Source organism: Phyllostomus discolor, chromosome 6, assembly GCF_004126475.2.
Source record: "Phyllostomus discolor isolate MPI-MPIP mPhyDis1 chromosome 6, mPhyDis1.pri.v3, whole genome shotgun sequence".
Lineage (NCBI taxonomy): Eukaryota > Metazoa > Chordata > Mammalia > Chiroptera > Phyllostomidae > Phyllostomus > Phyllostomus discolor.
In genome coordinates this window covers 108,959,952-108,975,584 of record NC_040908.2, presented here as the reverse complement: position 1 = coordinate 108,975,584, position 15,633 = coordinate 108,959,952, and the positions used below count along the sequence as shown (strand labels likewise).

At 38.6% G+C, this 15,633-nt stretch overlaps 1 protein-coding gene across 2 annotated transcripts in view; it reads left to right on the top strand.

Annotated features, from left to right (window-relative positions):
* TMEM135 (transmembrane protein 135) overlaps positions 1 to 9,216 on the top strand; it is a 320,100-nt gene extending 310,884 nt beyond the window's left edge. For both annotated transcript variants that reach the window (XM_036028704.1, XM_028516386.2), the window contains exons 12-15: positions 100 to 176; positions 4,699 to 4,797; positions 5,567 to 5,634; positions 7,425 to 9,216. In XM_036028704.1, coding sequence (XP_035884597.1) covers positions 100 to 176; positions 4,699 to 4,797; positions 5,567 to 5,634; positions 7,425 to 7,557 — 377 coding nt within the window. In that variant the 3' untranslated portion in view covers positions 7,558 to 9,216. The remainder of the gene's footprint in view (positions 1 to 99; positions 177 to 4,698; positions 4,798 to 5,566; positions 5,635 to 7,424) is intronic.
* Positions 9,217 to 15,633: the final 6,417 nt, after the last annotated feature.

Sequence of the window (15,633 nt, the reverse complement as noted above, 5' to 3'; positions counted from 1 at the left end):
TATAAATAAATTCTTATTTAAGCAAATTGACATTTCCAAATGACTTAATAACAAAGGACATACTTCAAGATCTGATGAGTTTTGCCTTATTTGTTTCAGGATTTTTGGCAGGAGTATCAATGATGTTTTATAAAAGCACAACAATTTCCATGTATTTAGCTTCCAAATTGGTGGAGGTAAGCAAACATTTTTATCCATGTACAGTTGCAAAGGATTTATAGCTTTTAAACTGCTTTAGCAACAAATACATATCCTAATTTAAAAAGCAAATTCTAATCTTATAAAAGTACTTACAAAATTTTGCAAAAATAGTTCCCCTCTTTTGTCGTCTTTGTGTTATTTTTAAATATACATAGATATAGAAACATAATATAATTAACCCTCATGTACCCATTACATAGCTTCAACAGTTACAGCATTTGACCAGTCTCATTTTATCTATACTGCCTCAACCTCTCAAGTACTGATGTATTTTAAAGCAAATCCCAGACATAGTATAACCTCATCCATAAGTAACTCAGGGTAAAGACCCCTTAAAGAATAAGGCTAATGGATAAAGACTCCTTAAAAATAAATCAACATACTAACCAAAATATACCACAATGTAATTATCATACATTAAGAAAAACCTAGTAATTCTTTAATGTTGTCACATATGCAGTTAGAACGTACATGTTCACTGATTGTCTCACAAAAGTCTTTTTGTAATGCCTTTGTTTTAATCAGGATCCCTCTCTCTTTTAGTGTATAATACCATAGTTACCAAGCCCTTCTTTTTACCCTTGCCAGTTATTTGTTGAAGACCTAGGTAATTAGCTCTATGGAATTTTCCACATTCTGGGTCTTGCTGATGGCACTGTCACTGGTAGTATTAACATGATTCTTTAACTGTAAATTTCTATAAACAATTAGATTTGGAGGCTTAAGCAAATTAAGTTTCAATATTTTTTGAGGGGGAAGAGTGTTGTGTTGCAGAAATACTTCATAGTTGCTATGCATGAATTCCTATTGCATCACTTTAAGAAGCACAAAAATGTCTGTTTTTTTCTTTTTGTGGTTGACAGTGGACTCAGTAGTGATAGACCCAACATAAGGTTCCCTATTAGCCCTTTTTAAAAGATTTTATTTATTTATTTTTAGAGAGAGGGGAAAGGAGGGAGAAAGAAAGGAAGAGAAACATCAATATATGGTTGCCTCTCACATGCCCTCTACTGGTGACCTGGTCTGTAACCCAGGCATGTGCCCTGACTGGGAATCGAACTGGTGACCCTTTGGTTCGCAAACCAGCACTCAATCCAGTGAGCCACACCAGCTGGGGCAGGTTCCCATTAGTCTTTTTTTCCTAATTATTTTATCAGCCATTGCTGATCATTACCAGAAATTATTTCATTGAGGGTTATACAATGGTCATAATCTATTATTAAGGTTTTTTTGCATTTTATTAGTGGGAATTTTTCTAGAAAGAACTTTCCCTTTTCAACTGTTTGGTTACCCTAAAATAGTTTGTTTGCTAAGTCATAATAAAATGCTTGATGACTTCCCTTTGTTTACCAGTGTTCAGAATAAGTTAGTCCCTAGCGTCCTGCAAAGTTGACCTATGAGTTTTTATTTTCTAAAGTGTCATATGAAATCATGATTTTAATGTATTTGCTTTGTTTCAACCAATTGTAGTCATTGAGGTAAATGCCCCCGTCTTTGGCTGTGAGAACCTCTTAAAGTTGACTTGTTTCTTTTTCACGTAATACCAGCATGTGTGAGAGCTTTCTTGCTTTGTGATAAAACAAGATATTCCAGGTTCATCTGGGACATTTCCTGCCCCCGATGCAGAATCAATCAGCCTTTTCTCCACCAGCCCCAAGTTTCTGGTAGAAAACAGCATTTGAAAACTTGCATTGTGGGCTAGAGGCTTTTTGCTCCCAGTCTAGTCATTGTTTCTGGGCCCTTCCAGTGATCCGTCAGCGCTAGAGACGTTTGTCCTCTCATTCTTTTTAGAGAAAGAGAAAACGATCAAGTGCATATTGGTGTTTCCAATTCAAAGTTAAGATTATACATTTTATTTAACTTATTTGATTTTTAAAATTTTTATCTCACTGCAGATTTGTGTCCCTAATGACATTTAGAGAATTGCACATTTGCCTTGTCCCACTGTGTGTGTGAGAGAGAGAGGGAGTGAGGGAGTGCGGAAAGAGAACTTTTTTTCAGTGTAGTTGCTGCAATTGGAAGCCATTGGAGTGTTTTAAGAATGGAAATAGTGTGATTTAATTCACATTTTAAGAAGAACGCTCTGGCTACTTCATAGAGAATGTATTAGAGGCAAGAGTAGAAGCTGGGAAAACAGTCTCAGGCAAGAGGTGGTGGCTTGTGTCAGGACAGGTGCAGAAGAAATGGAGAGAAGCACACAGATTTAGCGTGTTTAGGAAGAAGACTTGCTAATGGATAGGAACAGTGGAATGAGAGAAAGAAAAATAACCCCTACATAGCAAAAATGTATTTTTTGACACTAAGGGAATCCATTATTGAGATCTAGTTTATAAAAGGTGTGTTTTACAGCTGCTTCCCTAAATGGCTAGAGGTTATTTTATTTTATTTTTTTTATCCTTACCCAAGGGCATTTCTCCATTGCTTCTCTTGAGAGAGAGAGGGAGGGTGAGGGAGAAACATCCATTGGTTGCCTTCTTGTAAGCCCCCCTGACTGGTGATCAAACCCGCAACCTGAGTATGTGCCCTGACCAAGAATCTAATCCACGACCTTTTGATCTGTGGGGCAACACTCCAACCAGCTGAGCCACACTGGCCAGGACAAAATGGCTAGAATCATTAAAGCCAAACAATGGTATTGCTCTTGAATCAATAGGCCATATTTGATCTTGCCAAAGAAGCTGATATATAAAATATGCTTATAAAAACATTTTTAAATATAAGAATTTAACAGTTTAAATTTACCATGTCCTTTTGGAATTAATTACTATGGTATAAAAGGCAATCATTTCCCTATGATTGAAGTTAATTTTATATTAAAATGCTGTATTACCACATAATGAATATTAAATAAAAATCAGCTGTATAGGGAACTTTGTTCTTTGAAAAAATTATTTCCAAGATATATTTACTGGGTATCGATGTGTTCCCATTGCTGTGCTGGGTGCTGGTAAGCAGGTAGAAAGGTAGGATGTGGTTCCCTCCCTTCATCAACACAGAATGTAGGTGTGCTCTGTTGTAGGAAGTAATTACTAACACATTTATCCCATATATCAGAAGATACCTGTTTCATGCAGTGTTTCTGTTATGCCATCGATCACACTCTAGTCGCGTTTTCATCAACACAAATGTGCTGCGACACATCTGTACCTTGTCATGTACAGTCCCATTACGTTCAAAGTAACGGCCAGAGTTTGCCTTGTTTCCTGAGCAAACTGTAATTCTTAGCCCATATATTACAGATTGAAGTTAGTTGTACATTAAAATGCTATATTATTACATAATGAATATTAATTAAAAGTCAGCTGTATAAACCACTCTTTTCATGGAAAAAATTATGTTATGCTCTTTATGAACCGTTCATCTTCTTGAATCTCCCACCACCGTATTGTAATATCATGCTCCAGAAAACCAGTTTCCATGAATTATGTTCTGTCCATGTAAGTTAGCTTGCTGTTCCACATACATACTGTGTGCTTGCACCCTGCTTGTTATCCCTGCTTTTTCTCTCTTATTCAGTTGTTGATCCTATGCCTCTTAGGAGCAACAACTTAGAAGGCAACGCTGTTAAAAGAGTGGTCAGTAGGCTAGACTAGTTCATGAACTGTTACCAGCTGATGACAAAGATAGGTAGAGATATTGAGAGTAGGCATTTGGAAACTTTTATGGCAATTTGACAGAGTAATTTGTCTTTTGACTATAATAGTGAAAATCAGTTCAATTTTGTGTTTTTTAAATTTATCTTTTCAGTAATTTGTTTTTATTATAAAAGTATCAAGTCACGGCAACTGGACATTTTAAAAAGTGATTTTTTGTTTGTTTGTTTTCACTGCAGATGGTTTGAGAAGCACTACTCAAATGTAGTCATTTCTGAAATCGTCCCTGGTCCTAGACCTAGCAGTTGCTCTGTCCTCTGGGAAGCCAAAATGTATTTATTAAATATAAGTTTATATACACATATACAGACACATATCTAATGAAGGTATAATGAGATATATATACATAATATATATAATATATATCTCATTATGCCCTCGTTAGAGTGCATTAATTATTTATGTTATACACTAACCATCTTTACTCATTTTCAGATCCCTAGCTCCTAGCATAGTACCCAACATATGGTTAAATTAACCTCATTAAATATTTAATGTGTGAATGAATAGGTCTAACAGTGAGCGGAGGACCTGAGCATTGTGCAAAAAGCCCTGAAGAGTAAATGACACAAAAGAGGTAGAAATAAAGTGCTGCTGAACTTGACAGACAAATATTGTTACTGGGATCAGGGGTCCAGGGTGAGGGGAGGGGTGAAAGGGAAGGGCTGGCATGGAAGGCTGTTGTGGATGATGCGACCTGGGATTTGAACTCTGAAAAGGGTGATTAGGATTTTGGAAAGCTAGGAAAAAATAGTGGTAGATAGGGAGCATACTGCTCAACTGCATTGTTAATGCTATTTAAAGTTGTTTTCTTTATACATCTCACGTTATGCTTGTTTTGCAGACACTGTATTTCAAAGGCATTGAAGCAGGAAAGGTTCCATATTTTCCCCATGCAGATACTATCATCTATTCCATCTCCACAGCAATCTGCTTCCAAGCAGTAAGTACAGCTTTTTGAAATGAGAAATAGAATTATTTGTTTCTAATGTACATTGAACCAATGAGGGAAAAATAAAGACCTGGGAATGTTTTTATTTATTACATTTCATGCTTTTTTATTTTTAGCAAGATAGTTTGCAAGTTTCAAGTCATTAAACATTTTATCTTAATGGGCCAGTTCATGTTTTATGAGCACAACAATTTTTAGGTTTAAACAGAGTGCAATTTTTATAGGTAAACTATTACTTTAGTGTATTGGCTAGAATGGCCCAATACAACTGTACTTTTTTTAGAAAAACGTACCATAAGCATAAATAAGAATAATTGCATTTCCTAGTGTTACTCAGGCAGTGAGGAGAACGGTAAAATTCTCACTTAAAAGAAGCATTGTTCAGTCTCTTTAAATTCTGTAATCATTATTGAAGCTAATAGCACTAGGGCTGTTGCAAAGTTTTGGGGACAGCTTTTACTTGCACTTTCTCACAGTAATGCTGCCAGCTGTCTAATGCGTATTCAGTAAATGTGTCCTGATAATGACTTAATTAACTAATTATTATTTCATAGGCAGTATTCTTTTTGAAGGCACATTTAGAAAAACTCTTGTTACCAAGTTAAACATAAATACATATTTTTGTTATTATTGTCATCACTGTTGTTTTTAAAATATAACAAGCAATAAAAATAGAGATAAAACTATTCTGTTGCCTAAGACTGCTGATGATCTTTGCTGTTTACTAAAAGAAATCTAAAATTGAATACTCTAATCTTAGGCTGTCATGGAAGTTCAGACTTTGCGACCATCTTACTGGAAATTCCTTTTAAGGCTCACCAAGGGCAAGTAAGTGACTGAGATGTTCTAATGATCAGATAAAAAAAGCAAGATTTTTTTCCATAAGAAAGTTTTTGAATCTTTTTGTCTCTGTAGGGGAATATTCTTTTCTTGGTAAAGTAGAATTTCTAGATATAAATCAGTTTAAGACTAACATGGGGCATTCTTTTAATGAACCTTATTTTGACTATTTTCCCCTATATTATTTTAGATATTTTAAGTGTTCTAGATTAATATGTTGATTTATAAACAGCTAGTTAGTTGCTATATAACATAATTAGATTTCACTTTTAAAATCTTTGATCTCATCTTTTTGATTAAAAATATTAAACAGATTCATAAGAAATCATGCCTAAACAATGAATTGATTTACATTTTAGAAAGATAATTGTATTCTTTTGCCTGATATTGTAAGCATACTTTCCTTTGTCTTTATCATCATGTTCTTTATTGTTGTTAGCACTTTTGATGTTAATCTAATTCTTCAGGAGGCAGCTTGACCTACTTTGGAGTAGGACAGACCTGGGTGTGACTTCACCTCCAACACTGTTAGCTGTGTCACTGGTGGGAAAGTTGTTATCCTCATGAGTCTCAGTATTTTCTCCCTACCGTGAAATAGTAGTACATACTTTGTATGGTTACAGAAAAATTGAGATGTTTATGGCAGCACTTAGCACTTAATAAAGACTCAGTAAAGTGTAGCTGCTATTAATATTACTGTCATTAATAATAATAATAGCAAACAGTTGTATAGTGCTTACTGTGTCTAAGATATGGTTTTATGATACACACATATGTACACACATGTACACAAGCAACATCCATACATATGTATTTAATCCTTAAAATAACCACAAGATAGGTACTGTTAATGTCCCAGTTTTACACATGAGGAAACTGAGATGCACAGAGATGTTAAATAGCTTCCCAGAGTCACACAGCTGGGAAACGATGGCCCTGGGACACGAGCCAGGCAGTCTGGCTTTGGATTCTGTGTAGCCATGACACCATGTGTTCTTTTTGTTTTTTATTATTATTATTTAATCATTTATTTCCTTGTCATTTCATTTTTCACATTAATGAGTTTAACCAGTTGGAAGCAGGTTCACTTTGGAAAGAAACAAAAAAGGCTCTCAGAGTAACGGTGCTGGCTAATGAATGACCCACAGCCAATGTCACTCTGCTGCCTTCCCCGGAGAGCAGATGCTCACGGTCAGGCACAGAGACGCAGGTCTGTCGGGCACGTTAGCCGAATGTGTGTCTTTTAAAAACTTTATGTCTCTTAGGTTACGTGATGGATAAAATGAGGGTGTTAACTCTGTTTTGTCATTAGAAACTTGAAAACCTCTTTGTTGTTTGCCCTTTAATTATTAAATTTTTGTACATTTGGGTATGTTTTCTGTTGGTTGTGAGACATTAAAATCACTTATGAGAGAAATTACATTAACTACCTTTGCCTCATGGTAAATGTTAGCTCATTTGTTGTTTCTTAGTTTCTTGTGAGTTCACCCACCAGAAAAATTGTCAGGAACATATTTTTCTATTTGGCATTATCTGTTAGAAAGGATTTGAGATGATGACAGTAACCCCTGGGGTTTCTGACTTGGGGATCAGTGTCTCTTTAAGAAAGTATGGGGCAGGGATCTGGAGGAGGACCCTCAGAGTGACTCTTGAATCTGCCAGTGAGGCTTTTGCCATGTCTGCCTTTCTCTTTCCATCTCATGAAAGTTAAGTCAACTAGAGTGAATCATCTCATTTTGTAAACTAAATGCTTGTTTACTGTGTCCTCTGTTTTGCAGATTCGCTGTCATGAACCGAAAAGTCCTTGATGTATTTGATACGGGTGCATCCAAACACTTTCAGGATTTTATCCCTAGATTGGACCCAAGATACACGACTGTACCACCAGAGCTGCCCATCGAGTTTTCCTGAAGATGACTATAATTTATTAATGTGTCTTAATGTTCCATTATTTTATCCTGAAGAGTTAATTATGTTGAACACAAAGAAGGGGCACCGAGCTTGAACTTCGAGAGATGCTCATTTTGTTTGCTTTTCTTACCAATCAGAAATACAGAAGCTTTTTAGTAAGATGTTGCTTAATAATTAAGCTCCCTCTGTAGCCAGAATCTGATTCTAGATGACTGTAGTTGTTGACATGATGATATACTATTGATTAAATTATGTGCACAAGCAATATTAAATAATCTATGTAAAAAATAAGATATACTTAAAGTTACTTTAAACAATGTGTTTAGTTCATTCCAGTATAATCTTGGTTAAAGCTAAGAATATTTCTCCACTTTAGGATACAGAGGCTCACGGGTACATGGATTCGCTCTGTATTTTTTTTTAACTTTTGAATTGGTGATTTTAGTGGTGAAATGTTATGGGTATGAATTAACTCTTCACAGACAATGCTGCTTTAGTATAGAGCAATTTAAGTGGCCGTTCATACTTCAGGGATTCAGAGACGGGTCTCTCACTGTTCAGATGAACCCTGGGCATCCGTGCTCTTCTTCCACCGACACCTTGATCTCTCTCCGCGGTGGGCTGCGGCTGCGCAGCCCAGCCTGGCGAGCCTATGTACTGACGGTGGGTTGGGTGCAAATGGGAATTGACACAGCTGATAAAGTTGAAATGTATGTTTTAATCTTTTGCAGAAACATTACACTTGAATATTTAAAAGCAAATGAAGTTACTCTTAAACCTCCTGTAGTTTTATTATGTTTGTTTGCATTTACAAGGACTAAATTTTTCATGGCTAAGTTTGTGTGCCATTGTTGACTTAGAAGGGATCAGAATTCTATGGAACAAAAGTAGTTTTGACAGGTCGGCAGTTTTGTTTCCTCACAAATCTTGACGCTTATACAGTGGCTGTTTTACAGCTAAAAAGAATATAACAATCCAGTAGTTGTATAAAAGTGTGTATACAAACTTTTTTTAATGATGTATGAAAGCAACATCACTAATTGCATTCAGTTTCTAGCCTCTTTTCAAAAAATCATTGTCACCATTTTTACTCCTGTTAGAATAAAAAAGTGACAACATGTACTCACTGCTGATTATGGGTTAGTTCAGGACGCCTGTGTTTGAAATATGGCCACTCTTGAGAGCTTTTCAGGGAAAAGGTATACTTTTCTAAGTTAATCAAAGGCTTAAGTGGTGTGATGTCTACAGTTATGTTACATATAGGGATGATGGTATATTTTTAAATATAATTTTGTTGCTGAAAAGTTTTAGGCCATTGTAAATTAATTATGCTGTGGAACTTGTGTTGCAAAAGAAGTACAACCCAGACGTTAAAAATGCTTAGTTCTGCATATTTGATTTCATCAAGCCTTATACGCCTCTGTTTACATGTAATCCTATCCTAGGTTGTTATGGCGAACTGAAACCCAACAAAAAGACAGACTCTGGTACCATGGTAACAGGGAGAGCCACTTTTAATTTGTTCAGAGTTTTGCATTGTGATTAACTTTTTAGCATTGACTTGTCTATTAGGCAATACTGTTAAAGGATCGTTTTATTTCAAGACTTCAAAATTGATTAATAAATTAAGTTTTAAGTTTTTATTCACTGGAATCAAAATGATGGCTAGCACTGTGTTTCCTTTTAAAACTGGAGTGTGACAGCAGGGAAGGCGGCACTGCGACCTGTGCACACTCCCTCACTGTCCTGATGTAGAAATTACGTCTATAGTATTTTCCTGGCAGGTTAAAAGAAAAAACATTCTAATCCATAAGCTATTGTTTTTATTGACATTAAAGGTTATGATCTTAAAGACAAACCATACTAAAATTTGATGAGATTGGTAAAAGTTTACTAGTCAAAAGGTGCAATTTCTGTGATTTACTTTTTTATTTTTATTTTTACAAACTACAGTCATCATTTATTTTTTATGAAATATAAATACCCATCTCACGAAGCAGGATACAGTAATGAGTGGATAACTTGAATGACCACTTAACTAATTTGCACTGGTGAATACAGAAATGCAGCTTGGTCTCGTGGGGACAGACTGCATAGGGCAGCTGTGTGCGCGAACACAGAGGAGGTGCTCTGCGTGCCTGAAGACAATGCCAATGAATATCTGTCTACCTCTAGCTGGTCAGGTGTCAGCTGACTACTCGGAATCATAATAAAGGCAAATAGATGTGTCCATTCCAAAACATGTTTTTAGTCCATTTATACACTGAAGAAATTCTGACTATGGCAAGCTTCCACCAGAACTGATTGTATTAAACATCAATAGCCCCCTCGGTGTTTCTTACATCTTTATGTGGATTGAAAAACAGTGCGTAGAGGCAGTCAGGAGTACTATGGTTGTTTCATTGCCATTTCCTGTGTTAGTAAAATCCTCATGTTAGTATCAACCAAGTAGAGACTGAAGTTACATGATAACAAATTGTCTCAAATCTTCTGGATTCTTACCAGTTACTTTTTTTTTATCAGAGTTTAAATTTGTTTTCTTATTTATTTCTGAATAAAACCTTTGGTTCAGTTATCTTAAATTCCATGGTTACTTCTGTAACTTCGTGATCTCTAAATATTGCCGTCACTCAGTTGACACCTAGTTTATTTTTTGCGTCCATGGTTGTTTGGTCAGTTGTTATTTAATTTAAAATTTTATTTTTTTATTTGCTCTCAAATTTTATAATTTACTTCTTCCTAAAATGAACATGTCTTTTGTGATGAAACCCAAATTGGTCAATTGTCACACAGTATTTTTTGCTGAGCTTGAGTGTTCGTCCTTGTGGATTTTGTCGAGGCCAACATTTGATTGAGTTGTTAATGCTGGCGGAATTGCCTCTGCTGATATTTTCCCACATCCCTGAGTTTCTAAGTCCTCTGTCAGGGCACAAAGAAAACCACTTTCCTTTCCCTTCCAGGAGCTTCACCCACTTGCTTATGTCACATCCTCCTTGTGGCGGGGCCCTCTGGGCAGGGCCCAAGGGCACGTGCCCACTGGGAGCAGTGCCCCTGTTCTTGCTGCCTTTGAATCTGCGAAACCACCAAGTTCATAGTCCCTGAACTCTTCTTGTGATTTATTTGTATTTGTATAAGTAGAAAGTACTTTGACAGAGCAACAAAGTCATCCTTACACAGATGGTGTTGTGCTCCACAAAGGCAAAAGTATTCATTTCTGAGTTGTGACTTTGCTCAGATAAATGATAAACTTTATTTCCCCTTACACCTTGATCTGCTGCCGATTATCTCCTCATATTCATTTTCAGATAGAGAATTTTGAATATTGGGAATGACTGACCAAGAAAAAAACAGTAAAAATGTAAGAAATGAATATTTTTTGTAGGACTGGGCAGAGCCTCATTGCGGATGCCCAGGAGACTTCCTACCTTTGCCTCAGCCGTGTGCCTCTTCCTGCTGGTGCTGCAGCCAGCTTTGCAAGTCCCCCTTGTGGGATCAGTGAGGAAAGGGGGTCAGGGACGGAGGTGACCCTGAGATCTGAGGCGGGACTTGGCCTCGGGCTGTGGGATGCTTCCCTCAAGCTAGGATGTGGGGACCTTAGGGGTGAGGCTGTGTTTGTTTCAAGTTGTACCCCCAGGTGACTTTGTAATAGCTTTGTAGTATGAAAACAGTAACTACAAAGAAATGAGACTGACAGCGATGGGTGACTTCTGGAGGCAGAGGGGCAGGAAGTTGGCTGTGAGGTAACACGTGTCCTAGGACTACAGCTGTGGTGAGTGAGTGTGTGCTATTTTACATAGAAAGGCACGTGACTTTTTAAAAATTACATTTTCTTGATTATGCTAATACGGTTGCCCTGATTTTTCCCCCTTTGCCTACCTCCCCAACCCAGCACCCTCCACTCCCTCAGGCAGTCCCCACACCATTGTTCATCTCTATGGGTCATGTATATAAGTTCTTTGGCTGCTCCATTTCCTATACTGTACTTTACATACTCATGTCTCTTCAGTAACTACCTATTTGTACCTCTTAATCCCCTCTCCACCCATTCCCCCACACCCCTTCCCATCTGGCAACCATCAGATGCTCTTCATAGCCATGATTCTGTCTATGTTCTTATTTGCTTTGTTTTTTTTTAGATTGAATTGTTGATAGATGTCTATTTATTTCATTTTATTCATAGTTTTGATCTTATTTTTCTTAAATGAGTCTCTGTAATATTTTGTACAGTAATGGTTTGGTGATGATGAACTCCTTTAGTTTTTTCTTGTCCGAGAAGCTTTTTATCTGCCCTTCAATTCTAAATGAAAACTTTGCTGGGTAGAGCAATCTTGGCTGTAGGTTCCTGCTTTTCATGACTTTGAATGTTTCTTGCCAATCCCTTCTAGTCTGCAAAGTTTCTTTTGAGAAATTAGCTGACAGTCTTATGGGAACTCCCCTGTAGGTAAGTAACTGTTGTTTTTTAGATTCTCTGTCTTTAACCTTTGGCATTTTAATTATCATGTGTCTTCGAGTGGGCCTCTGCATCCCTATTGTTTGGGACTCTGCGCTTCCTGAACTTGCAGGTTTATTTCCTTCACCAAATAGGGAAGTTTTCTTTCATTATTTTTTTAAGTAGATTTCCAATTTTTTGCTCTTTTTCTTTTGGCACTCCAATGATGTGAATGTTGGAATGCTTGAAGTTGTCCCAGGGGCTGCTTATACTACCCTTGTTCGGGGGGGGGGGGGGGGGGAGTATTTTTTTCTTCCTGTTATTCTGATTGGTTGTTTTTGCCTCATTATGTTCGAAATCATTGTTTTTTTACTATGTTTATTTATTTTTTAGATGGGAGAAGAGAGAGAGAAAGAAAGGGAGAGAAACGTAAATGTGTGGTTGCTTCTCGCACTCTCCCTACTGGGACTTGGCCTGTGTCCCAGGCACGTGCGCTAAACTGGGAATGGAATGGGTGACCCTTTGATTCACAGGCCGGCACTCAGCCACTGAGCCACACCAGCCAGGGCCCAACTCGTTGATTTGATTCTCAGCTTCATCCAGTCTCCTGTTGTTTCCCTGTAAATTATTATTTATTTCTCATAGTGCATTCTTCTTTCCTGACTAGGTCTTTTTTATGCTGTTGAGGTCCTCCCTAATTTCCGTGGGCATCTTTATAACCAGTGTTCTGAACTTTGCATCTGATAGATTGCTTATCTCTCCTTTATTTAGTTCTTCAGGAGCTTTGATGTGTTTTTTCATTTGGGCCAGGTTTGTTTGTCTCCTCATTTTGGCACCCTCCCTGTGTTTGTTTCTCTGTATTAGGTAGAGATGCTATGACTCCCTGTCTTGGTAACATGGCCTAATAATGTAGTGGGTGCCCTGTAGGGGCCAGTGGCACAGCCTCCCTTATCAGCCAAGCTGGATACTCAAGGTGTGCCCTTCGTGTGGGCTGAGTACACCCTCCTCTTGTAATTGCACTTTGGTTGCTGTTGGCAGATCAATGGGAGGGATTTACCAGGCCAGTCAGCTGCAAGGACTGGCTGTGACTACTGAACACCCACCTCTGCCCTTCATGGAGGATCAGCTTCATGTGTGGGGCAGGGTGGTGGTGCTCTGTCATGGTCTGTTGCTGTCCACTGGGTGCACAGGCCCTGGGATTTCCCAGGTGGTGTAGGTGACTTTTAATTAGAGGAAAGAATTAATATCTGGTAACCAGTTTCTTGCTCTTTGATGTGGCCGCTCTCTTTCCTCCTTCAGCTCTGTGTCCCAGCTCACACCTTTCTTCTCCTTCCCAGCCTTAGAATCTTTATTTCTGACCACTCGCTGCCCTTACCTACTCCTCATCCCTCTTCTTGCCTTTCTTCATCTGGCTGCTGTACATTCTGCTCACTGTGCTGCTTCAGTGAGGACACTCTATCTCCCCTTAGGTGATAGTTGGTTGTGAGGAGCTCTGAAGAAAACATCTCCAGGCTCAGTGACTTTTGGTCTTTTCTCAACACCCCCCTAATATCACCTGACTCTTGCTGTGGCTCCAGGGAAGGGATAGAATTCATTTCCTATTTCTTATTGCTTTCTCCATTTTGTCCCACCCCTCCCTCCTTCAAACATGCCCCAAGTGAAATCATATATTGGGTTTTATCCTCTGCCCTTGTAAACCTGAAAATCCCAGTGATAGCACATGCACACACACACGAAGCATCAGGCCTGGTGCAATTTGCACACCAGCTACTGTGCTTGACTGGTTTTCGTTGTTGTCATTGTTCACTTTGTTGCCCGGTCCTGCCTTTTCCCCTCCAGAGTGTCACATCCTAATTTTCTCAGAAAACCCCAAGCTGTGGGCAGTAGGTAGCTCCCTGCACTTGTCGCACCGTGCCACCTGAGCATCCCTCTGTGGCTGGGAGGTCCAGACTTCCACCAGGGGACCCGTGGGCCTGTATTGGTCAAAGTCACCCAGCAGTATTACTTTTCTCTGTCCCTTAATTTGGGCTAGGCGTTTTCTGACACCTGTTTCTTCAATGTCTGCTAACTTTTCTCAGTCACCAATCAACCCCTTAAATGAATTTTTTGCCAGGTTACATTGGTCTACAGGAGGACTGTGTGGCTACAGAGAGGTTTTGGTGCTAAAAAGGTTTAAAGCAAGGAATCCTGTTGTTGGCCATTATGGGGTGGGGTGCCAGAAGGGGTGGGTGAGAAGGCACTGTGAACACACACGTCAAGTCTTACCCCTTTCCTCTGGTTTCTTGCCTTATCTCCCCAAGCCTGTGCTTTTTACCACATCTTTGCTATCTATTTCTTCAGATAGAGTTGTCTAGGGGAAAAAAATGTCCTCACAGTGTGGGGTAAAAGTAGTTTTACAGTTGTTCATATGAAAATACAATAATTAATAAATGATAATAGAAGAAAAAACTGTGTTTTATGTATGCGCAACTGTAGGTTTACATACATAAAACACAACTTTTAGGTTTACACAACTTAGTAGGTTTACACAACTTTTGCCCAAAGCTGTATTTTCTCATTTTTGTCAGGGAAAATTGAAGGTAAGACATAGGCATCAGTCTGACTCTTGATCAGATAAGAGCATGAAAACATGAAAAAAAAAAAGATAGCTTTTTTTCTCCTCTCCTCTCCTAAGTGAGCCAGAGGGTTTCATTCGAAGTAGGAGTGTTGAGAGTCCTGCCCCAGGGATGTGTGTGACAGGTGCAGGCTGTCAGACTTGGCGTGGTGAAGAGACACAGTCTTCGAAGGGGGAGAGGGGGCTTGCCTCAGCACTGCTCAAGCAGGGCCCTGTCCGCTAGTCTTACAGTAGATAGAGACCCGACAGGAGGCCAGCGGTCAGACCAGGTGTCTCCTGATAAGAGGCTCTGCTTTGGCAGAGCGTCCAGTGTCCATGGCTGAGTGATGGAGTGGCCTCGTGAGGCTTAGGACAAGACATCAGTTGTTTCCGCATTTAGTTAGAAATGTAGTCAGTGTGTTAGGAGAGGTTTTATATGAATAACATTTTTAACCATCCTTTTGAAATTTAATTTGCGATATAGGTAAAATCTGCAAAACTGCAGACATTCAGTTGCATCTAACTCTGAGTTTGCAGCCTCTGGAAGTCTGTCCTCAGCAACACAGTGAGGTGCTCTAAGACCTGAGAAGGCAGGGTAGATAAATCTGCAAAACTGGGAGTAGAATGGAATCATTTGGGCATCTTTTTTTTTCCTCACCAGAACTCTTTCTATTACTTGGGTTAAAGGGTGAAAATCGGGTTGCAGTCATGGTTAATTGCTCAACTGGCGGCTGTTTTGTCCTTCCTTGCTGACAGAGTGCTGGATTTGTTTAAAGCGGCACTAGGCTCAGCCCCAGGGGACAGATTATATTTTTTCTAGGCCTTTCATGTCACTTCTCTCTTCTTGTCCAGATATTTTTCCAATCTTTCCTCTGACAGTGGTCACGTGACCCAGTTTGGGCCAGTGAAATAGAATGGAAAAATCTGGGAAACCCTTGGGAATTTTTTTCTTCCTTGATTAAAGGAAAGCTTTTTTTTTTTTTTTTTGGTCCCTTGTTCAGAACACTACTTAATGGGATCTGGGTCTGTGGCAACAATCTTGCAAATATGAGGT